At 35.1% G+C, this 26,127-nt stretch overlaps 1 protein-coding gene across 1 annotated transcript in view; it reads right to left on the bottom strand.

Annotated features, from left to right (window-relative positions):
* Positions 1-1,850: 1,850 nt before the first annotated feature.
* wdr18 (WD repeat domain 18) overlaps positions 1,851-26,127 on the bottom strand; it is a 147,498-nt gene continuing 123,221 nt past the window's right edge. Inside the window, exons 8-10 of the mRNA NM_001005206.1 lie at positions 25,580-25,746; positions 11,962-12,030; positions 1,851-2,292 (exon numbers count right to left, since the gene is read on the bottom strand). Coding sequence (NP_001005206.1) covers positions 2,164-2,292; positions 11,962-12,030; positions 25,580-25,746 — 365 coding nt within the window. The 3' untranslated portion in view covers positions 1,851-2,163. The remainder of the gene's footprint in view (positions 2,293-11,961; positions 12,031-25,579; positions 25,747-26,127) is intronic.

Here is a 26,127-nt window from a genome sequence, read left to right as displayed (position 1 = left end):
GAACTTTGACGTGGAGGCTACATTTGCCCTCTCCTGTGGTTTGTAATGTAATGGGCAGCACAAATGTCTTGATATCTCAGGCTGTTAATGTTGCCATCCACTCTGCAAATCTCTCCCACGCCCCCATTCTGAATATAATCAAAAACCATGATTTTTCCTTCACCAAACTTGACTAATTTGTGTGAGAATCTTGGGTCCAATTGGGTTCAAATAGGTCTTTTGCAGTATTTGTGACGATTGGGATGCAGTTCAACAGACTTTTGCCACTTTTCCAAATGATCAATTACTCAAGTTATCATTTGTTGCTCTTACAGCTGGGATCAACAACAAGACTAGGTTTTTCAGCAGCAGGAACTGCAAGACTAGTCAGGATAGAGGAAAAGATGAATGCAGCAATGTACAGAGACATCCTGAATGAAAACCTGCCTCAGAGTGCTCTTGACCTCAGACTGGGGCGACAGTTCATCTTCCAGCAGGACAATGACCCAAAGCACACCGCCAAAACATCAATGGGGTTGCTTTACAACAACTTGGTGAATGTCCTTGAGTGGCCCAGCCAGAGCACAAACCTAAACGCTGTTGAACATCTCTGGAGAGATCTGAAAATGGCTGTACATCGTCACCTCCCATCCAACCTGATAGGGCTTGTGAGGTACTGCATAGAGGAATGGGCAAAAATTCCCAAAGGCCGGTGTGCCAAGCTTGTGGCATAATATTCAAAAAGACTTGAGGCTGTAATTGCTGCCAAAGGTGCATCAACAAAGTATTGAGCAAAGGCTGTGAATACTTGCATACATGTCATATTTCTGTTTTTTTATTTTTTATAAATTTGCTACAATTTCAAAAAAATTCTTTTTTTTCACATTGTCATGGAGTATTGTGTGTCAAATTTTAAGGAAATTTATGAATTTAATCCATTTTGGAATAAGACTGTGACATTAAAAATATGTCAAGCATTATAAATACTTTCCAGATGCACTGTTTTTCCATACATGTTGTGCCCTCAAATGTCCCCCATTAAAAGAGAATGATTAAGAGCAACTTACATTTAACAAAACACATCAAAACACAGCATTTATTATATTATCATCTTAAAACAATGCTTTTTTTTCATAATCATCATAATTAAGTTTACCTATATGAAGGTTGGACTAAATTTGTGTGTACAGATGAAGGTAAAATGTTTAGTACTGCTGTGAATTTTTTTTTTAAACATTTCCCAAGTGATGTTCAATAAAGTATTTTCAATGAATACAGTACATAAACATTTTAGTAGTTGTTTAGCAAGATACTAGTATTCAGCTTAAAGCGACATTTAAGAGCTTAACTAGGTTAATTAGATTAACTTTAGACAAGTTATTGTTAATTAGGCAATAGTGGTATATTCTGTAGCCATTAAAAAACTATATATATTTACAAAATTATTATGGGGTAATAACACTGAACGTAAAAAAATATATTATTCCAATTATTAAATTATAAAAATTTATTCCAGCTAAACTAAAATAAATAAGTCCCTCTCTTGTGAAAACGTCCTTGCTCTGTTAAGCAGCAGTTTCAATTTCAATTTATATTTTGCCTTCAACTGTTTGTGTGTATATATATATATATATATATATATATATATATATATATATATATATATATATATATATATATATATATATATGCGGTGAACAGTATTGTCACAGTATATTGATACATTTACAGTAAATGGTTTGAAAGGATGAACAAACTTTATATATAAAAGGTTTTTCTCTAGTATAGTCATAAATTATGCATCAAATGTTCTCTGCCTTGGATATGCTGTCTGGAACAGTGTTTAGAAAGCCAAAGAAGACTCACTCGGGTGAATGAATATTTTTTATTTCTATTAATTGTTTTAAATGTACAGGTCCAATTGTTTTACAAAACAGATACTTCAACTTCAGAAACATTTCATAAGTCTACAGTAATACAAAAAGTAAATGTCACCTCATAAACACACATGCATAAGCTGGTGTTAAGATCTATGGAGAGAACAATCCTGCCCTCAGGACATAAAAATAACGTAAGTAAAAAATGTTGCCATTTTCAGTCCAATGCAAAGTCACATTTTAGGCATTTTACTCCTTCCGTGGTGTTTGTACTGCCATGATTGTTGCTCCACAGCAGCAATCTCTTCTAGTTGGGTTTGGTGAGCAACTGAGTGGAGAACTCATACAGATCTTTATTGATCTTTTTCAGGGTCCTCACCTCCTCCTCCAGTTCAGACACTCGTACCTTTGTGTTCTCCCCATCTCCAAACACACTCTGACAACAAGACAGAGAAAACATTGAGTCATCATCTCATATCTGTCTGACTGACACAGACTTCAACAGTTTTTTTTCCATCGATAAAATGTATGACCTTTAAAGTCGCTCGAGGATTACAAGAGAAGTGTTTCTATAGATTTTTTTTTTCATAAAGAATTTTTCAGGTGGACGATAAGACGTAAAGAAACATATTATAGTACAAATGTAAATAGTAAAAGATAGTATCAAATGTACAAAAAAGGTAGTCTCATTTGGGAGGAGTGGGGGGGTGGCTGACAAAGCTTACTATACTATACATTTTTATTTATTAATTGTTATATAACTTTGTACTGAAATTTAGATCAACGGTGTACTTGGATTCACCGGCAACTTTATTAGGTACACCAATCACATGGCAGCAACTTAGTGTATTTCGGCATGTAGACAAATGGTGTTTCTCAATTCCAAGAATGAATGAACTTGCAAGGCTGTTTCTTGCTGTTTCCTGGTTTGAGCTGCATTTGTACAATTGTTGCTAGCGATATTGTCTGAATTGATGAACTGTGAATGTTAAAAAGTACACAGAAAGGTTTTAATCCATTATGTTATTCTGGACAGTACTTCTGTGGTAATAGATTTCATTTACAGCATGATAATGATCCGCTAAATGCACTGAAATCCTATTTGGAGAAAAAAACGCACAAAAACACAGACAGTCATGAAATGGCCTCCACATGGTGCAGACCTGAATATTATAAAGGCTGTATGAGATCACCTGGACAGAAAAAAAGATACAGCAATCCTGGAAAGTGTTAAAAGAAGCCTGCTAATACACAGCACATTATTCTGAAAATGTCAGGATTTATTATTTTAATTTTTTTTTTTAGAAATTTCATTTGTTCCTAAGAAACTTTCTAAAATAAAAATTTCATGCCAGTTTTTTAAATTTACATAGAAAACACCCTGCAATATTCCCATAAAGGGGCATGCCATCTTAGGTAGATGTGCAAGGAATGTTGAAGCCCTTCATTTTCAAGTTACTATAATTTTTACAGACATGCAAGCTATACGTCCTATTTGGTATACAAATGTTTCATATGCTACTTTCATAGGCTACAAATGTTTGTAGGCTACTGGAGGCTTTGTCCTTCACTCGTGTTTCAGCAAAACATCATCACAAGCGCACAAGGGCGATTACTGTCATTGCAGGCTAAATGAAAGCTAAATCTACTTTTGTCGTACAGATGCGTGCAAAACTGTAAAGAGGTTTACATTCATTTGTGTGTATCCTAAACAAAACACTGTGCCTTTAACCAAAAAATACAATATTTTTGCTCTCCATTGACAGAGTTATAACATTTCTGTTGTCAATGCTGCCATCTGATATTCATTTGACACTCATTTTAAAAGAAATTAAATAAAAATTTGAAAAATTAAATAAAACTCAATGAACAACTGTATTTGTGCTTTTGCATTTGACTGTCCTATAGCCTAACAAAAAAAAACGCAAGTTTTTTTTTTTTTTTACATTTTGGGAGGAAGTAACAAACACATGTAACTTCAAACCTGTATTTTGAAATGCATTTTAACCTGCCCAGTTTCATCTGAAATGCATTCCAGACCACTTCTTGAAGTGGTTTAAGTGGATTTATATCCATCTTAATGGGTTTCATAGGGCATTTACACCTATGCTTTTCACAACTGGATACAATAGGAATCCAATCAGAAGAAAATGAAATGAAGTGACCAGGTGTAAACAGAAAAGCAACAGAAATGTCATTTTGATAACAAACGCATATGAATATATGGAGCCAAAACAGACTAATCAATCACTGAAAAAGTTTTTAAATCATGACTACGGACTGTATTGTTTTTAATAAATGTGTAATTTACTTATATATTTAAAATTATTTTTAAAAGACCTACAATAGATCATGTTCAAAACTACAAATATATCGACTTACAATGAACGAAACTGCCATAACTGATAGTTTTGAACAAACTGTTACCACTCAACTATATGACTGTAGATTCTGTTCTTAGTTAAGAACAAATTCCAGAAAAGAAAACATTAGCGAAAAGTGCATTAAGTAAGGTTTAAGATCAAATTTGTTTATAAGAATGGTTATTGAATCAGGCCCATTGTTCAGACGTTCAGTTACCATACTGTACATGTGTCAGGTTTTGGCCATAAAATGCTCTTGTTTGTTTAAATCTTACATAACTAACATATTTTTGACACACTGATAAACAATAAAGATCAATGCAAATAAATATAACGTTTCTGCAATTTATTTCACCCAAAAAGTTAAATTTCATCATATTTACTCACTCTTAACTTGTGTCAATCCTTAGAGTTTCTTTCTTCTGTTGGACACAAATGAACATATTTTGAAAAATGATAAAAACATGTAACCATTGACTTCCATAAAAGGAGCAAAAATACTATGGAAGTCAGTGGTTACATGTTTGCCTCAAAATATCTTCTTTTTTGCTCAACAGTGAGTACATAGTGAGTACATTTTCATTAACCATTAACTTCCATAGTATATTTTTTCCTACAATGGAAATAAATGGCCTCAAAATATATTTTTTTCTTTAACAATGTGTAAACTTTCATTTTTGGATGAACTATTCCTTTTAAATGTATTTATTTATTTTCATTTTTTAAAGAATTTGTTTTTTAAAAAAGTAATTTTTTGTGATTTATCATCAAAATATCAGAGACAAGATATTTTGAAAAATGTAGAAAAGCTGTAACCATTGACTTCTATTGTAGGAACAAAAACAATATGAAAATAAATGGTTACACCCTTGCCTCAACATATATATTTTTGTTCAACAGAGAGTAAATTTTCATTTTAGGATGAACTTGTTTATTTGTTTTCTTTTTGGCTTAGTGCCTTTATTAATCTGGGGTCGCCACAGCGGGATGAACCACCAGCTTATCCAGCACATGTTTTAAGCAAAGGATGCCCTTCCGGCTGCAACCCATCTCTGGGAAACATTTAGGATGAACTATCCCTTTAATTTTTAATTTAATTTTTTTTAAATTAGTTTTAAGAATAGTTAAATGTTAAAACCCTGTAACCATTGACTTCTGTAGTATTTTTTGTTCTTCTATGAAAGTCAATAGTTACATGTTTGCTCTTTGTTCCACAGTGATTCAATAGGGAGTAAATTTTATTTTTTAAATGAACTATCCTTTTAAATGTTTCTTTTTAAAGAATTTGTTTAAAAAAAAGTGATTTTTTTGTGATTTATCATCAATATGTCAGAGACAAGACATTTAGAAAAATGTTGAAAACCTGTAACCTTTGACTTCAATAGGAACAAAAACACTATGGAACACTATATCGTTTTAAATGTTTCTTTTTAAAAAGATTCATCATCTAAATGTCAGAGACATCAACTACACCTAAATTGTATTTAACATTCTTTTAATTTAAATAAATAAATAAATAAATAAATATATTAAAAGCTGATCTGCAAGCACACACGGCAGAAGATGAGCAGTGTAAATGAGGAGGTGAAGTTTTTCACCTGCACCTAGGTCTAAGTATTTGAAATTCCATCCCAGATTTTTGCTAAGGTCATCAAATCCCACTTTAACACATCCCTAATCTAGCGGAGAAAATATTGACATTCTCTTTGTGCTCGATTCCCCCGTGCAGGCAAACGCTGAGTGACAGCGATGCACATTTCCCCCCAGATTAAGTCAGGGAGGAAGGACTGGTGGGGGGTTTAAAAAAAATGTCTTGCTCTTCAGTTATATATTTATTTACATACATCTCCTGAATAAACACAGCAGGCTCTGAGCTTGCCAGCAGGATCCAACTCCCTTTTGAGTGAGTGAAACTAATCCACTTAATGGTCCTGCTAGAGCCGGACTCAGTTTAAAAGCGTCAGGAGATCCACGAGGAAGAGGGGGAACAACCTCTATGGCGACCTAAACACGTTCAGAAGTGGATAATGGCGACAAAACCCCCAAAACACCCTCGGTTCTTCCAGATGGACGGGATCGCAGGGACCATCTGGGCACACTGTACTTTGACATTTTAAAGAGGCTAAAATAATGTATTTTGGACAGAGTTATAAGGTACACAGCTTGTGCTTTGCTTGCAGCTTCCTGCATCTAATTCTCTAAAGGCTTGGAGTTCAATAGGCTGAAAGTATACAGACATTTCCCTTCTAATTACGGAGGCACATAAAACCGAGCCATTCAGTCTCATATTTTAGTGGAATGAGGTACCAAAGACCCACCTCTACTATAAAGACATCCTTTTTATGAGTGTTGCATTCAAATAAAATAAACTCTTAGGCTTTATGTGTTAATCAGTTCAGCTTCGCCCCATTCTGAGTGTGCTCTTGACTACAGTTTTAACATCCCATGGAGAGAGTCTGAACTACTGGATAAGAACGGCCCAGTAGAGCTGCTCTATCAGCAGTATAAATCAGCGAAGATTCTGACAGAGGTGTGCGAGTGCCTTATTTCCTGTAGGAGGATGTGAGTGAGATGCTCTGTATAAAAGTCTGTAGTACAATATTGACCGCCTCCATAAATCTTAGGCTGCGGTCAAATATTCTGTACAGTGACTGCTGTCCAAGACAACTCACACTTAACATTTTGCACATTTCTTTTCACATTTACTATTACATTTATTCATTTAACAGAAGCCTTCATCCGAAGAGACTTACAAGAGAAAAAAAGCACTTTATATCTCCAGAACAGCAATCTGTAGATTCCATACATATTTATAGTCTTTATATATATACACAGTCAAGCTCAAAATGATTCATATCCCTAACAAATTCTGACCAAAAGTTACTTTTATTCAACTAGTCAGCTTTTATTTTTGACCGAAAATGACACCGGCTTCTCCCAAAAGATATAAAGACAAGGTACAAGAGGGACCCTTGTGTAAAAGTTAGAATTTGTCATATACAGTGCATGCAGAAAGTATTCATAGCGCTTCACTTTTTACACATTTTTTTTAATGCTACAGCCTTATTTCAAAATAGATTCAATTAATTTATTTCCTCAAATTTCTATGAACAAAACCTCACAATGACAATGTGAAAAAAGATTTTTTAAATTAGTTGCAAACTTACTAAAAATAAAAAACATGAAAATCACATGTACATACAGTAAGCATTCACAGCCTTTGCTCAATACTTTGTTGATGCACCTTTGGCAGCAATTACAGCCTCAAGTCTTTTTGAATATGATGCCACAAGCTTGGCACACCTGTCTTTGGGAATTTTTGCCCATTCCTCTTTGCAGCACCTCAGTACCAAGATCTATCAGGTGTATGGGAAGCAACGATGTACAGGCATTTTCAGATCTCTCCAGAGATGTTCAATAGGATTTAGGTTTGGGCTCTAGCTCGGGCAATCAAGAATGTTCACTGAGTTGATGTGAAGCCACTCCATTGATATTTTGCCAGTGTGGTTTGGGTGATTGTCTTGCTGGAAGATGAACCGTTGCCCCAGTCTGAGGTCAAGAGCACTCTGAAGCAGGTTTCCATTCTGGATGTCTCTGTACATTGCTATATTCATCTTTCCCTCTATCCTGGCTAGTCTTCCAGTTCCTGCAGCTGAAAAACATCCCCACAGCATGATGCTGCCACCACTATGCTTCACTGTAGGGATGGTATTAGCTTGGTGATGAGCAGTTCCTGGTTTTCTCCAAACGTAACGCCTGGCGTTCACTCCAAAGAGATCAATTTTAGTCTTATCAGACCAGAAAGTTTTCTTTCTAATGGTCTGAGAGTCCATCAGATGCCTTTTGGCAAATTCCAGGTGGGGAGTGGCTTTCGTCTGGCCACTCTACCATACTGGCCTTATTGGTGGATTGCTGCACAAATGGTTGTCGTTCTGTAAGGTTCTCCTCTCTCCACAGAAGAATGCTAAAGGCCCTTTTCGCCCGATCACTCAGCTTAGATAGCCGGACAGCTCTAGGAAGAGTCCTGGTGGTTCCAAACATCTTCCACTTACAGGTGATAGAGGCCACTGTGCTCATTGGAACTTTCTGAACAGCAGAAATTTTCTTGTGCCTCGAGACAATCCTGTCTCAGAGGTCTACAGACAATTCCTTGGTCTTCATGCTTGGTTTGTGCTTTAACATGCACTGTCAACCCTGGGACCTTATATACAGGTGTATGCCTTTTCAAATCATGTCCAATCAATTGAATGTACCACTGGTGAACTCCAATTAAGCTGCTGAAACATCTTAAGAATGATCAGAGGAAACAGAACGTGCCTGAGCTCAATTTGGAGCTTCAAGGCAAAGGCTGTGAATACTTACAGTATGTACATGTAATTTTTCAGGTTTTGTACTTTTAATACATTTGCCAAAAAAAAAAAAAAAAAAACTTTGTTCACATTGTCATTATAGGATATTGTGTAAAGCATTATGAGGAAATAAATTAATTTATTCCATTTTGGAATAAGGCAAGCACTATGAATGGATGCACTGGATGCACTGTATATAGTGCCCAGGACCTGAGCAAGTTTGAGTCTATGGACTTTATTTTAATGATCTAGGTGCAAAGTCTAAAGAGAATGGTGCAGAATCATTAAGGGCATGTCCAAATCTATTTATGCTATTCTAAGGACAAAAAAAACAAAATACAGTTTGTGCCCCGGCGCATGGTCTAAAAGGGTTGTGCTTATTCTATTAATGGGTTAAGGGTGTGTTTTGAGCATAATGTGCAATAAACCAATCAGAGTCTCATCTCAAAAATACCTTTGTTGCGTCGAGTCATAACGCATTTGCTATTTACATGGCGGACTTTGTAAGTGAAAGAAATGAATGCTTCACTAGCGAAAAAACAGCTAAACAGACTATCTGCACACTCCATTCAGCTTCTTTACTTTCTCTGTTTACTCTCGTGTAAGGAAAATGGTGGAATATCACTCCACTGAAGACATCCATTAGCATACATATATAATTTTGTTTGTTATGCATGAAAATTGGTTTCAAAACTATTTCTAAATCCGGTTTTAATTTCCAGCAAACGAATAAATGAACTATAATAACGAAGTGTGTTATATCCAAAAATACTTTTTATTATTATGCCCCCATAAGGTTCAAAACCCGAAATGTGGACAAAACTAAACTTTTTTTTAATTAAATTTTTATTAAAAAATATATAAATATACATATCATAAATAATTCTACTACTAATAACAACAATATCCAAATAAAAATTAATAAAAAAAGCCCTCCAAGATGAGGCATGGATGTAGTCGTTTTTATATTTTGTACAAAACAATCTTTTTTGTAACATTTTATTTCTTTAATTTTTTCATATGAAAATATATTTGTGTATTGCTGTACATCCTTAGTGTATTAAGCAATATGTAATCATAGGCACATAACTAACGCACTTTGCGCTGGTCTTTAGATGAGCTTTTAGTTGGTCAATGGCGCAGTCTTATTTTAGTTTGTCAAAAAAGCAAAGCACCAACAATGCACCCTAACACACCTGCTATATAGACCAGCACACCCATGAGTCCACAAAGTGGCACAAATGGCTTTGCTATTAAAAAAATGTGGCTGAAAATAGCAACAAATCAGGCCATACACATCTTGTGCCTCTTGTATGATAGGGTCGTATATTAAATAATTAGCCAGGTCTGAGTTGGGTCCCGATATATAGCCGAATTGAGTGCGCTCGAAGAATGCCATATCCGCCTGGAATTAGTTGGCATCACTTTACATGTGTTTTGTAACTTGTAAAATATGTATGAGCAAATAGGGAGAAGTAAGAAGGAAACAAGGTGGTTAGACACACAGGCAAAGACACATGTATATATGGAAGCACTCTTCATAAGAGTAATGTATTTTAAACTGTAAAAACCACTTATGATGACCTTACCCTACCCCTTAACCCAACCCACACAGGGAACCTGTGATGCAAATCTTAAATCTCAAGAGACCCTTAAATATGATTTTTAAGCTTTGAATAATGAGGGCACAAGATATGTCATCATAAACCATTGTAGGAGTACAACTAGGTCAAACATATGTCATCATACAATTTTGTAATTAGACTTCGTAATCCAATTTTCATGCTAGTAAACCACGTAAACAAGTACACTTACACACAGAGAAATATATAGACTTGAAGTCAAAATTACTAGCCCTACTGTAAATCCTTTATATTTAAAAGTGCTGGTTAATGTAGAGAAGATTTATTGAACATATTTTAAACACAAGTGTTAAGAACTAATTTCTAATAAATATATATATTTTGTCTTCGCCATGACAGTACATCAATTTTTTTCTTGTTATTTTGTATGATACTAGAATTAAGTTTGAAGTGCATTTACTTTAAACACTTAACATAATAATACTATTTAAGTCTTTAAAATTGACATTAAGCTTAATACTAATATTAGGTTAGGCTATTTAGGCAAGTTATTGGAAAACAGTTGTTTGCTCTGTTAAAAAAAAAATAAGTTCAATAATATTTAATATATAACTTATTTTTTTAAATATTTAAAAACTTTTGTTTTGATTCCAACTAAAATAAATTAAATATGATAGATAAAATATGAAATAAATATAAGAAATACTGTGAGGATATCCTAGCTCTTTTAAAATAATAAGTATTATAGGAGGGCTAAACATTTTGACATTAACTCTATATTTAGATTTCGAATTATACTGTTTATTGATACTTCTTATGGATGATTGCCGGTCTGGTTTAAAATAAAGTGTAATGTGCCAAGTGTGTGAATTCTAGTCCCGTTTTTTTTTTTTTTTTTTTATAAGAGCTCAAATAGGCAAGCTATTACACCTACTGTAAAAATAATCTGCTGTTTACTGACACTGTAAAAGACATTTTTCAAACATAGGGCATAAGGAAGGAGTTTACAGGCTCTAAAAGTAAGAAAAAAGTTAAATCAGAACTGCTAAGGATTTTTAAGTGCTCCACCTTGAACCTAATAACACCCTTTAGCCATTCTAAATTGACTGTAAACAACGGCTTCACGGTGCTCATTGCTTTAATGGAGGCTAGGGTGCATCTGTCATTGGCAGCTTTAAAACTATGTTACAAGAAAGCAATTTCACATTTAAGCACCTTTTATGACACCATCGTTATTTCTTGTTCATTTGTGTTTCCTATTTTCACCCCTGAAAATATAAAAGCAATACCACTCCATGCAGTAATAGTATGCTGTATGCATACACTGTATATAAATGACATGATGTACTCCCCCTCAAATAAATGTACTCATACAAAAAAAAATTTGGAACCACTTGATGGTGATTAAAATGGTAATTTGTAAAATGGTTTTGATTAGGATTTCTGGGTGAATTATTACATTAAACTTTAAAATTAGACCACTTTAAACGAATTAAAGTAATTTAATTAAGAAACATAAACAGGTTTATTTAAAAAAAACTGCATCCAATTCATCACCACCACCACAAATATATGTTTATTACCCAGACGGGCAAAGTTATTAGACATCTTAAAATGTCAATTACGGGTTGATTACTCTGCCGGCTGAACACTACTTGTGACGAGTGCTCCATCTCTGCTCTCTTCACGCTAATCATCAGAGGAATCAAAGCCAACAGGCTACAAACTGCCTCCGCCTTGAAAGCCTTGCTAAAATTCAGCTCACAGAAATGATTGAATTCAGACAGCGGCGGTGAGCTTCCCTGCTTACCTTGTCTGTCACAGCACACATCAGAGAGTAAAGCTCTTCGGCTTTCTCCAAATACGTTCCCTCCGGCTCCTGAGTGTGTGGAAAAAAAGACAAAGAGAAACACTTTAAACATCAACGTAATAGTATGGTAAGCTGCAATAATGATTGAGTGTGCCAATGAGGTGTTTGTGTGTAGGCATTTCACAAGTGTCCCGAAGAGGCTGTGAGAGGGTCAATTACAAACAAGGTCTAATCATGGCTGTCTCCTGCAGGCTGATCGCTACTGACAGTGAGTAAGTGGCCAGGGGCTCGCGGAGAGGATGACGTTGTTCCAAGGGTCCAACGAGATTATTAAGGCTGACAATGAAAATCCCAGCAAGGTCAATCTCTTTTTAACAACCCTTCCCAGATCCTGCCATCTTACTCAGCTGATTTACGCACCATCAGTGGCCGTCTACAGGAATTTACTGTTCCTCCCTCGATGGATACAGTAATGTTGCTGATTTTACAGAAAAAAAGATGAGTAAAGCTGGTGCTGCTTCCCAGCACAGTGGTTCAATTTCGCTCGCACCCACATATCTTCACCAATTTGAAATACAACACCTGTAATATTTCAATAGTACATCTATTTGGTAATATTTTGAGGTTAGTAAGAAAGCAGAGCTTTATAAAAAGTAACACATAAACTGTGTTTTTTTTTTAAATAAATCTATTCATCAAGGAATAAAAAAAAAAAAAAAACTTTGCTATAACCTTCTAATGCTTGGCTTTACCCATTTGTCAGAAATACATTTTTCTAAAAAACTGAAAATGTAATAAAATCACATATGTTTTATATACACTCACTGGCCACTTTATTAGGTAAACCTTACTATTACCAAGTTGGACACCTTTTTGCCTTCAGAACTGCCTTAATCCTTCATGTCATAGATTCAACAAACTACTGGAAATATTCCTCAGAAGAGATTTTGGTCCATATTGACATGATAGCATCACGCAGTTGCTGCATATTTGTCAGCTGGACATTCAAGATGTGAATCTCCTGTTCCACCACATCCCAAAGTTGCTCGATCTAGAGATTGTGAAGGCCATTTAAGTACAGTAAACTCATTGTCATGTTCAAGAAACCAGTTTGAGATGATTCACGCTTTATGACATGGTGCGTTATCCTGCTGAAAGTAGTCATCAGAAGATGGGTACACTGTGGTCATATAGGGATGGAGATGGTCAGCAACAATACTCAGGTAGGCTGTGGCGTAGACACGATGCTCAATTGGTACAAACGGGCCAAAAGTGTACCAAGAAAATATCCCCCACACCGTAACACCACCACTAGCCCCAACCATTGATGCAAGACAGGATGGATCCATGCTTTCATGTTGTTGACACCAAATTTTGACCCTATCATGCAAATGTCCCAGCAGAAATGGATACTCATCTGACCAGGCAACTTTTTTCCAATATTCGGTTGTCCAGTTTTGGAGAGCCTATGCAAATTGTAGCCTAAGTTTCCTGTTCTTAGCAAACAGGATTGGCACCCGGTGTGGTCTTCTGCTGCTGCATCCCATTTGCCTCAAGGTTAGATATGTTGTGCATTCAGAGACGAACCTTGGTTGTAACAAGTGGTTATTTGAGTTACTGTAGCCTTTCTATCAGCTGGAACCATTCTGGCTATTCTTGGCCTCGTTAAAAATCATTACCCTTCTTTCTCATTCTGATGCTCGGTTTGGACTGCAGCAGGGGGGCGGTTTCATAAAAGTGGTTTAAAAAGCGGGGATTAAGTAAAAAAAATAAGCCAAACTAAACCACACTTAAATTGGTTCCATAACAGCAAGTTGAAGTTCATTTGATCTAATCTGAGTTCAGATTACATAATCTAGATAATCTAGATATATAATCTAGATAACTGCACCTTTTATGTTGTGTGCTACCATGGCAACGAGAACTGAAAGATCTCTGAAATGAGACAGCTGTTCACAGCGAGTGAGCGGCATTTGTTTTTAGTTTAAACATATAATAATGTAAACATAATTATCAAAAACTACAGTACGACTGGCAACAAAGCAAGAGAGAAGGCTGACAGGAAATTGCAGATATTAAAATATATTTATATACAAAATATATACATTATTTAGGTTAAATTAATATTTGTCACAATACATTGAAATTGTTCTTGCGCATGCGTGCGAGAGAGGAGAGAATGTGCGCTTAGCCAACTGCCAAATGTTGCTTGCAAGAAAGAAGTTAATGCATTATTACTCCCTGTAACATTCAAAATGTGCGTAACGTCACCACAATTCCTTAAAAATGCTGGATACAAAGAGCCTTGCAGACACAAGCGGCGGGATTTTTAATTTGCTCCGGAATCCACTGCAAAGCGCTGCTTTCCCTTTGACACTTGTGTTTCCCACGGCCCGCGGGAAAATATGTTTATATTAAAGTAAGGCTACTGCTCAGCCCAGATCCATCTCCCGATTATTCCTTACGGGGTTTGCAGCTTTAAAGTCATTCTTTAAGAAAGCCAACTTATTTACATAAGTTAGTGCTTATATACAGTTGAATTATTAGCCCACCTTTGAGTTTTCTTTTCTTTTTTTAAATATTTCCTAAATTATGCTTAACAGAGGAAGGAAATTTTCACAGCATGTCTGATAATATTTTTTTCTTTTGGAGAAAGTCTTATTTGTTTTATTTTGGCTAGAATAAAAGCAGTTTTTAATTTTTTAAAATCCATTTTAAGGACAAAATTATTAGCCCCTTTAAGCAATAATTTTTTCGATAGTCTACAGAACAAACCATCATTATACAATGACTTGCCTAATTACCCTAACCTGCCTAGTTAACCTAATTAACCTAGGTAAGCCTTTAAATGTCACTTTAAGCTGTATAGAAGTGTCTTAAAAAATATCTAGTAAAATATTATTTACTGTCATCATGGCAAAGATAAAATAAATCAGTTACTAGAAATGAGCTATTAAAACTATTATGTTTAAAAATGTGTTGAAAAAAATCTGCTCTCTGGTAAACAGAAATTGGAAAAAAAAATAAACAGGGGGCTAATAATTCTTACTTCAACTGTATATTATATATTACATATGAATATTACATATGTATAGCTAAATACACCAATCACAGATCACTCTTTAAAATTTGTATTTTCTACAGGATGCTTTACAATAATATTAATGTGCAACAAGCAAAAGCAAAAAAAATAATCTAACAAAAAATAAACTGAAGATCACAATCCAAAGATTAGTACACCCAGTTTAATATGTTGAGGGAAAATATTAAATAAAATGTTAATAAACAGAAAAAAAAATCAACAAAAACATAAAAAAATATAAAATGGAAATGTTGTAGTTTGTATTTTTTTGTTGTTTAATATGTATTAAAGATGTCTGGTGCTCGCATGCACGCACGCACGCACACACAATTAGGTGACTACAACGTTTTAATCATTATTAAAAGGTTAAGTGAATTAAAATGGCATCAAATTACAGCATGTGAATGTTAATATTACCTTGATTAGGCTTAAACCTAAGAATTAGCATGAGAGTTTACCTGCCCCGGACCAGGTTAGTAGTTTTGGAAAATATGAACAGATGTTTCAGTATAATGTTAACATATACTTTATCAGTGTATTTAGCAGGCAGCTAAAGCCAAAATAAAAAGCCAAGCAGGGCTGCGCCTGGTCAGTACCTGGATGGGAAAGCCAGGTTGCTGCTGGAAGTGGTGTTAGTGAGACCAGCAGAGGGTCCTAACGCCCCAGTATAGTGAAGGAGACTGCTCAGTGAGTGCAGTCTTTCGGATGAAATGTTAAACCAAGGTCCTGACTGTCTGTGGTCATTAAAAATACCACCATGTCCTTCAAAAAAAGAGAGTAGGGGTTTAACCCGGCATTCTGGCCAAATTTGCCCACTGGCCTCAGTCCATCACGGCCTTCTAATCATCCCCTATCTTAATTGTCTCCCATCTACCAATCAGCTGGCGTATGGTGTGCTGTCTGGTGCAATATGGCTGCCACCTTATCATCCAGGTGGATGCTTCACGCTGGTTGTGGATGAGGAGAATCCCCCCCAAAAGTGTAAACCGATTTGAGTGTCTAGAAAAGCAATATATGTAATAAGGATGTCAAAATTAATTGTTTCTTCGGTGCATCGCGATGCAAATAGGGACAATTCGATATTGGTTCAGTAATAGATCATAACCGGTTATTACGCGCTGGCGTCGTTTATCTCCTATGCGCGATGTCGCAGTAGAATACTATGGCGAAGGAGACAAGGGACTAAATAAAACCATCCTACTACTTAAAAGGTAGATAATTATGCACAATTCAACTGCTTGTCAGTTTGCTGGAAAGTCTTTCTTTGACACAGAAGAAGGCATAGCACACAAACCGATATTTCACTACTAAGGAGAAATGCTGTAAAACTCCATCTCTGCCTCTTTCGCTCTCACACACTTAGGACATTTGACGCGCTGCGCTGGCATGTTTGTGAGGTAACTTTTTCTGTCCTCTTGGTTGTTAAAGCGGTACTTGTGGAATCGAGACACGCGTGTGTCTGAGTTGTGAGCTTTCTCCACTATGTCTATTACCGATTACCTGTGATAGCCGAGTATTTTGCACATATAGGGCCCTATCATACACCCGGCGCAATGTGGAGCAAGACGTGGCGCAATACTTGTTTGCTAGTTTCAGCTTGGCGCAAGAGTCGTTTTGAGGCGTTGCACCACGCTTTTTAAATAGCAAATGCATTTGCGCCCATAGGAGTTCTGGTCTAAAAAGAAAGGCGTTCTGAGGCGCACTGCTGGCGGGTTGCTATTTTGAGAAACTATAATAGATTTTTCATTAGACCAAAACAAACCCGGTCTAAACTAAAGATGTAGAGCAATACGCAATTTAAGGATTATATTTAAAATTTAAATATTAAGGATAGGCCTATAGATAGAATATAATATGAATATATATATATATATATATATATATATAGGATATAAATATAAAGGATTAAAATATTACAAAACATATTTTCTATTTACACAGAACATATTTTGTTTTATTAAAAACAACTTAGATATGCCCACCTTTAGACCATATGGGGCAAAGCATGTGTTTTAGGATATAACTCAGTTTTTTGAACACACTTCGTTATTATTATTCATTTATTCGTTTGCTGGAAATTAGAACTAAATTTAGAAACAGTTTTGAAACAAATATTTGCGCTTAACAAACAAAATTAATTATTTATAGGCTAATTGATGTCATAAAGGTTTGCCTATCCAAGAGCGAAAGTGAAAGTAGATCGATTATCTCTCATTCTTGCGCGGTAGACGGTCTGTTTAACTGTTTTCTGTTAAAAAAAAACTGTTAGCTGTTAACTGTTTGCTTGTGAAATGCTCAGTTTTTTCACTTCCACTTACTTTCTGTCCTGTAAATAGCGAATGCGCTTATGGCGCAGCGCAGCTGACTCTTAAAGGGAATGGGAGATGAGACTCTGATTGGTTTATTCTCAAAACACACCTATAACTCATCAAAAAATAAACTCAACCCTTTTAGACCATGCGCCACAGCGCAAAGCAGATTTTCCCGTCCTGAATATTAGCAAATATGGATTCTGACATGCCCTAAAAGCGTTTGCTTCCTGCGCTTTCCGTTTTGCGCATGGACCATCAAAATAGAGCCCATAGACTGTAACCACAGTTGTTCTTCCCGGGTCAGTCATCGGTGAACAGAGCTTTCATTTCTAAAGCCAAGTGCAGCCCTTTCTGTAAAGTGGATGAAGACAATGACGAATCATAGAGTTGTAAGACATCGCTCAAAAAGGAAGCGAGATAATAATTAAATTAGTTTATTTGCTATAAATGCTCATGTTGTCTTCTGTGCATGTATTGGAGTTTTGTTTGATACATTCAAAAAGAGTGTTTTTTTTTGAGCAGGTCAAATTAAAGATACAGTTCATCTTACTGCTTGTATTAAAGGACAATATTGTATTACAAATAATATATAAATATTAATATATTTTAATAAAATCATTGTCAATTGTCAATGCACCAGGATATTGAATTGAACTGAATCAATGGCATAACATGAGACCAGGCTCACACATGTAAGAAATTATTAATTGTTACTTATGTTTTAAGTTTTACTGCAAATATCACATCCATAATGCTGGAATTGCTCATGCCCAAAAAGCAAAACGTGCTTATAATTAAAGAAACACATAAGGGAAAAGTTAATGAAGTGCAATTAAAAGTCTCAGAATTCACCCTGAAAGCTGAGCAGTCAACCCATGCAGAAACCCTGCTTGCCTTTAGCTCTGAAATATAAGCTGCCTAATTCAGGGCTAAATAATGGATTATCTATCTTTATGCAAAGTTGAGGGCTGTAACCCATCCGACCTCTTGCTCCACTCCATTAGCACATAGCAAGAGCAGACATAAGCTCCGCCAGGACGGCAACAGGTCTGACTGAAACCCATCTCACTGCTGACCTCCATCTGAATTGAGTTAGCCAGACTCTTAATAGACTTCCTCCCCTTCGAGATGCGATTATTTAGGGGGTCAGGTGGTTCAATTCAGGCTGATTTTAGTAACCCACCTCTCCCAGCAGGAGCGACGATTCTGCTCCCAAACGAATAACAAACAATTTCAAAAGAGAAATTAATTTTCTCAGAGCAGCTTTAATCTACACGCACGTGCTGGTTGTGTGATGTTGACTGCAGCCTCTGGGTCACAGTAGGAATGTGTTATTTTGCTTCCTGGTAAAAGTATTAATGCACTTATCTGAACATTTGTTTTTGGTTCTCTCTCGCTGTGCAGAGGTGAAAGAGGCTTGTATTTTTCTGATAGAATGTGCTCACCCAGAGGCTGGAAGATTAGCCGTTCGGGAAAATAAGCTAAGGGGAGAAGGGAAGAAGGGAGAAATGGCAGATATGCAGAAAGAAGGGGAGATAAAATGCGCAAAGGTTGGACCCACACAGCAGGTGGTGGGCAAATTTAAGACTTTATATAAGCATTTCATTTATATGCCCGTAATTGATTTGGACGTGTTAGGAATTACAGTCGGGTCGCACCTGCTGTAAACATTCATCATGTTTGAACACGGGTAGTAAGACAGATTCATATGTGCAACTTGCATTAACACCTCTGACCCAAAGATATCACCCATATGCAGCCGTTACACCTCATATAAAGGAAACTAAAACATCTGAGCCAAAGAAAAGGACACTGGCTTGCTTAGTCATTTGAGGATTTGCATAACTGGGTGGAATATTCATAATAATAGATATGTCAACTTTCTGATGCCAATTTTCTGAGTTGTATTTGCATTCACATTTGGTCATTTAGTAGATGTACTAATACTAATCTAGATTTAGCCATTGAGTCTTGCCAAATGGTCGTGCCCAACTGAGCCTATTTTTTTCATTCACTTTTGTCAATTGGTGAAGTTTGTTCCTCGCCAGAGTCGCCAATGGCTTGCTTGATTTGGCACTTGTGGAGCTGCGCAAAGATAAATTTGCCCCTCAGTGTTTGGACTTTCAGAAGTAAAAATTAAATCACACTGAACTGAACTAAACTGAACTTCAACTAAAAACTGGACTGTCAGTTTCAATTAACTAGAACTTCTATTCTTAAGCTGATTAGACAAAATCTACATTGTAAAGGCGCTACATAAATAACAATTAATAGACAAATTACTGGTTTGTAAACATTCAGGATGCGTGCGCATCAAGTTTTCAGAAAAAAAACGTGAGCGCTAGCATTTACAGTGAGGGAATGACATCTGATGTTGTACAGGGTTTGTTGTTGTATTAGAGAAGTTATATTGATTACATATTATATTTATTATTTACATAATGCTTTGAGCATATTATAACAGCTCGTCACCCAGTGATAAGCACAGTTATTCTGCAAAATTACAGTTAAAGTGAGCAACGTTCGTCTGACAGGTACATTTGCGATAGCACCCTCCCAATGGATATTGAATAAGACAAAACGGCCAAGCATCAAGTCCTAAATATACATCTATCTCATTGAAACTTCAAGTGATTTTACAATAGAGAAGTTAAAGGCCTACAAGTCTTTGTATGCCAACAATTTTGTTCTGTGTGGTTATGTGCAAGAAATAATATTTTATGATTACCAGATTCAAAACATTGTAGTGCTAAAAACCAAGGTTCTGCCTAGCCAGAGACAAGGAAAGAAGACGGAACTGTACAAGGCCTGGGTAATCATCAACAAGTAAAACAACTGCATTCTGACAGCAAACCGCACCTGTACGGTAGGCTATGTGAATATAGATTTTTACATTTATTTCTAAGCATCAAGTGTCTGCTGTTTAATTATCCATATTTAACTGTTTTTGCTGAAATCATTGCTGCAATCAAAATTGAGTAATGTGTATGATTCAGCATAGTGTGAACTTACGAAGAGGTTGTAACAGTGGTGTACGGTAAAATTTAAGTTAAGTTCTATTTTTGAACTTTTGATTTTGGCATCCTACCGCACAACACGACACGTTTGCTATTGCAACAGGTCTTAGGACATTTGACGCGCTGCGCTGGCATGTTTGTGAGGTAACTTTTTCTGTCCTCTTGGTTGTTAAAGCGGTACTTGTGGAATCGAGACACCTGTATGCATGGTCGAACCCGTGTAACGTCATGTGTGATGTAATTTGGTAATTCACCTACTAAATTGAATTTCTGTAACTCAACTATGCTCAGATCTTTTCTTTTATATGCGAGTGAAATTATTATTATTCAGAAATATATCTAGGGTGCACTTGTTTCAATTCTTTGGTTGTTCAAGACAATTAATTGATTAATGGCATGACAAAACTTTGATTTAAAATTACAATTGTAAAAACTAAACATGCATGGATGTTGGGGGTGTAATGGATCACAGTCGACCACAGTTAGAAACACACCTGATCTGCAAATTAATAACTTTTCTTTTAAAACTTATTATATAGGTTAATCCAACATTTATAACATTTGCAAAGAGATTGCCTGATGAAAGAAAAAGCTATGGTGGAACCTACATGCTTTTTAGGTTAATTAAAGGTGTTTTCTGTCACTGTTTGTTTAGCCTGCATTAATGCATTCAGTGTAAAGCTGCACAATTAAACATTAAATGATAAATTATAGTGATTTGCATATGTGTATTATTAATCCTTAGAAGCGCTGCATTCATCTGTGTTTGATCAAGAGAGATTCAGTTTTTACACTTTTTCTGTTAGTTACAAACAATTAAATAACATAGAAGTACTGGAATACAAGTTCATAGTTCAGATACAAACACTGATGTAAACACTGATAGTAAAGATTAAAATCCCTGTTTCATGGAACTTGACGCAACAAGTCAAGTTGGTGGCAACAAACACCTATTAAAATTCTGTCACTAAATAGGCTTTCAAAAACTATACATCTACAATGAAACAAGTTTTTTGTGAATTGTTGAATCATTGATTGAAAATAATAATGATCTGTTGTACAAGATGTTAAATTTCTATATTTAGCATTATTAGCAACAGTAGAAAAGATAATTTTTCGTATTGAATATTTCCATTTTTTCAACTGGTTCTTTCTTGATATTTATTTATTTATTTTTTATAAAATTACAGGTTCTATGTTATGTTTGTTATAACCAATGGTTTCTGCAGTAATAATTTGTATAAATAGAAAGCAATTGACATGTCTCCTGCCTTTTTTGCTGATCCAAAAAATTGGCTGATCCGTGACTTAAAAACCATAGAGTAATCCAAACTGTTAGCTTCGTGATCAGTTACATCACTAGTGGATGTACTGTGCACATTAAGATAGATAGCATGCCTTTAGAAAATAGATGATCACTTATTTCACGCTGACTTCCTGACAAATGCCTCCTATTAAATCTTCAGCAGTAAAAACATCATTATAATCTCACTGGATCACTAAAAACACATTTAAATATTGTAAATTTGCTTAAACCAATTTATAATAATTGTAATTTAAAAAATTTAACAAACTATTTTATACTTTGTGCAAGCAAACCTAAGCAAACTTGGGTTAAATGGACAAGTTTGCTTAAAGGTATATATATACATACACAGTAAGACAGAAATTAGTCATACCCCTGGCAAACTCTGGATTAGTGTTACTTTTATTCAAAAGGAAATGACAATGGCTTCTCACAAAATGATAAGACAATGTACAAGAGGCATCATTGTGGAATAAATAAATAAATAAAAACATTCTCAGCTTTTATTTACATTAGAAACGTTAAGTCAGGATTTGCCAGGGTGATAAACAATTTGGGGCTTGACTTTACATGTATGTGTGTGTTCTGCAGTTTTATTGAGTAATTGGATAAAGGTGTGGGTTAAAATAATAGCAATGTGGAGTTCATTTATTACATGAAGAAAACAGATGTCATTAATGGTCCTCTATTGAGGAAAGTCAGCAATTTGTTACACATTGTCAGAAAAAATATTCTTCTTTATGAATTGAGACTTAAATGGGTCGTTTCAAACATTGTTGAGAAAAACTATATGTAATGAAAGTAAAACTTTGATTTGAGAATGGAAAACATACAAAGACGAGCAGCAAACTATAGGATGTTCATCTGAAATGATGCCAAATGCAGCAAAAAGAAATTAGATAAAATTTAAGAACAGTTATAATGGCAAAGACTCAGCCAATCATCACCTCCAAAGAGATGAAATAGGATCTAAAATGATCTGCAAGTACACTGACAGGCTGAAGAATGGATACAAGAAAGTGCCATAAAGTATCACTACTGAAAAAAAGAGCATATGTAGAATCGGCAAAGAATTGGCAAGAAACACAACGACTGTCCCAAAGAGTATTTCGGACGGATGAGGGTAATTATTGTTCTTCTGATATAGTGTTTATCAGTGTCAGATGATGCGCCGAAAACAAAACTCAAGCCTCAATTCACTGAAAAGATGTCATGGTATGGAAATGTTTTTCATACTGTGGTTTTGGATCTATTTACAATTTACAAGGTATCATGGATCAGTTTGAATACATACACATGCTTAAAGTAGGGATGGGGGTTGACTCCAAATTAGTTTTTTCAAACCCTCCTGAATAAAACAGTTACAGGCTACAGTTTTAATGTTCATTTTTGAGCACAATGAACATCGAAGATGCCCGCTTTGAATCCGTGCTCACACGTTTTACGATTTTGTTATTTGCACCACGAGTACTCAAGGCTATTGTAAATAGTGCTTCGGGATGAAGTTTTTTGTCAAGTTTGCTGTCTTATAAATTAAATATAGCATACAGTTGAAGTCAGAATTATTAGCCCCCTTTTGATTTTTTTTTCTTTTTTAAATATTTCCCAAATGATGTTTAACAGAGCAAGCAAATTATCACAGTATGTCTGATAATATTTTTTCTTTTGGAGAAAGTCTCATTTGTTTTATTTCGGCTAGAATAAAAGCAGTTTTTAATTTTTTAAAAAACAATTTTAGGACAAAATTATTAGCCCCTTTAAGCAAATTTTTTTTTTCTGATAGTCTAGAGAACAAACTTATACAATAACTTGCCTAATTACCCTAACCTGCCTAGTTCACTTATTAACCTAGTTAAGCCTTTAAATGTCACTTTAAGCTTTACAGAAGTGTCTTGAAAAATATCAAGTAAAATATTATTTACTGTCATCATGACAAAGATAAAATAATACAGTTATTAGAAATAGGTTTCTAAAACTATTATGCTTAGAAATGTGCTGAAACAATCTTCCCTCCATTAAACAGAAATTGGGGAAAAAAAATATACAGGGGCGCTAATAAGTCAGGGGGGCTAATAATTCTGACTTCAACTGTATGCGTGTACATTTGAAGCAGACTGACGTCTTAGATAAGCACTGCAAGTAAAATTATGATATGTTAGTGGTTGCTGCTATAATTAAAATTTTTAACCTATGCCTATTTCACAAATAATAAAAATATTAATTAAATTAATAAACACTAATCATAATGACAAAAGTAGGCAATATTTATTTATTGACAAAATCTGACAATGCATGTCGTCCTGTTTTGTTTTTTGTTTTTTTTTTAGCCTTCGACACACTTAATTTCACCTCTAATATTTAGGCTATTTGTCTTGTTTATTTTATAGATAACTACAAATTACATGCATTAAAATTAAGAAATTTATGACAAACGAAATTCATTTAAAAAAGAGGATTTTTAAATTAAAATATAGCCAAAGCCAAGTGTTCAAAGACAGGTCGGACTCGCTCCTTTTCTTCCAGCATATGCTGTCCCATTAACACACCCTTATTTATTTACAATAAACAAATTGCACAAAACAAACATTCATTCATTTTTTTCCCTTTATTAATCTGGGGTTCACCACAGCGGAATGAACCGCCAGCTTACCCATCATATGTTTTTAACACAGTGGAAGCTACATCATTGGGAAACATCCATACACACTCATTCACACACATACACTACGGACAATTTAGCCAACCCAATTCACCTGTACAGCATATGTCTTTGGAGGCGGAACTGCATGTATAAAGTGCTATATGATACAGCCTGTTTAATCCTTGCGTTATTTTAAGTGAATGTGTCAATTACACCGACCCCAAAATTAGGAGTCGAGAATCAGAGTCGACTCCAAAAAAAAAAAAAAACAACCCCAACCAAACCCAACTTAAAGTGATAATATTGCCCTATGCCAAAAAGGAAATGCCTATAAAATTAGCATTTCAACAAGAGAAGACTGCAAAAACACAAGTAAAAAAGCAAAAACTTTTCAGGAAAAAAAAGATTTTAGTAATAGAGTGGCCGACTCAATCCCCCAACTCAACCCAAATGGAAATGTGTAGGGTGACATTAAAATGTTAGTTTCTGAAGCAAAACCTAAAATTCACATGAACTGAGATAAAGTTTGTTCATCATGAACTGAAATGCTTGTCTCTGAATGTCAACAAGTTTTTTTAGTTAATTCAAAGCAGATGAAAAAAAAGCCCTGCAATTAAATATTACTTTAGTAATTTGTACTGATATGCAAACATGTCCCTAGTTTATACGTTTTTTATAGAGAAAAACATTAACAATACTGTTCAAACAATGTTCTCTATAAAATCTTTTAATATTTTGATTTAGAATTGAATGTGCAATGTTTTTGCTATAGATCATTTTCAGAGATGTACACAAAGGTCCCAACATATTTTCTGGTTTTACATTTTTTATTTCTACAGCTTCTGAGAATCAAAAAAAAGCCACATATTGATAAATAATGTTATGATAGCTGTTTTAACATTAAGTTATGAAATAGTTTCATAACAAGCAGGCAATGTTCATAGTCCAATGGCATGGCAACATTGAAATGGTCTATATTCAAAAATATGGAATAAACAGTTATTTAAAGCTATTTGCACTATATCTAAGGCACTGATATTTTTTACATAACTGTATATATGTAAATGACTTCTGTTCCTAGTTAAACTTTTGCATGTAACCTTTTGCAGTTATCAGGGTAAGCCAATTTGCTGAACACAAATTGATAAATAAATCTAACACCAATTCTGGCATCTCATACATTTTCTTCTGGGACCTAATCATATTTTCCATGATCTGTTGGCCTTTAATTTTAGATATGTTTCAGAATTCAGATGTTACCTGCGTGTTGGCTCCCAGTCTGAGACTCATGCCTCCGGTGCCTGTGCCATCCCCCTGCTCGGAGGGGTTCAGGTGGCGACTGAACCGTGGCAGAGGGACGGCTGGATGACTGTCAGAAAGAAACATGTTGGCAGGTGCTGGTATGATGGCAGCATTGGTCACAGGACCTGTTTGAAAGACAAAATGGATGAAAATATCAGTTCATTATGAAATATATATATATATATATATATATATATATATATATATATATATATATATATATATATATATATATATATAGTTCACGCAAAACTGAAAATGTATAATATAAAGATGCGACATTTAAGTTTGACAGCCAGTGATTGAACTAAGTATTGCACTCCTTTTGTAAAACAAATGCAAGTGTGCAGGTTGCCAGATTGAAGACACCTACAGCAGTGTGCTTGACTCTCGAGCAAAAAGGCTGATTTAAGGCTGGTTTAAAATCTGTCTAAATAAAAGCAACGACACACGATAGGAATGTTTTTCATATTAAAATGAGTTTTTGTTCTAACCCACCCCTGAAA

Source organism: Danio rerio, chromosome 11 (assembly GCF_049306965.1).
Source record: "Danio rerio strain Tuebingen ecotype United States chromosome 11, GRCz12tu, whole genome shotgun sequence".
Taxonomy (NCBI): Eukaryota; Metazoa; Chordata; class Actinopteri; order Cypriniformes; family Danionidae; genus Danio; species Danio rerio.
The sequence above is the reverse complement of the archived record's forward strand: the minus strand, read 5'-3'. Positions and strand labels throughout refer to the sequence as shown.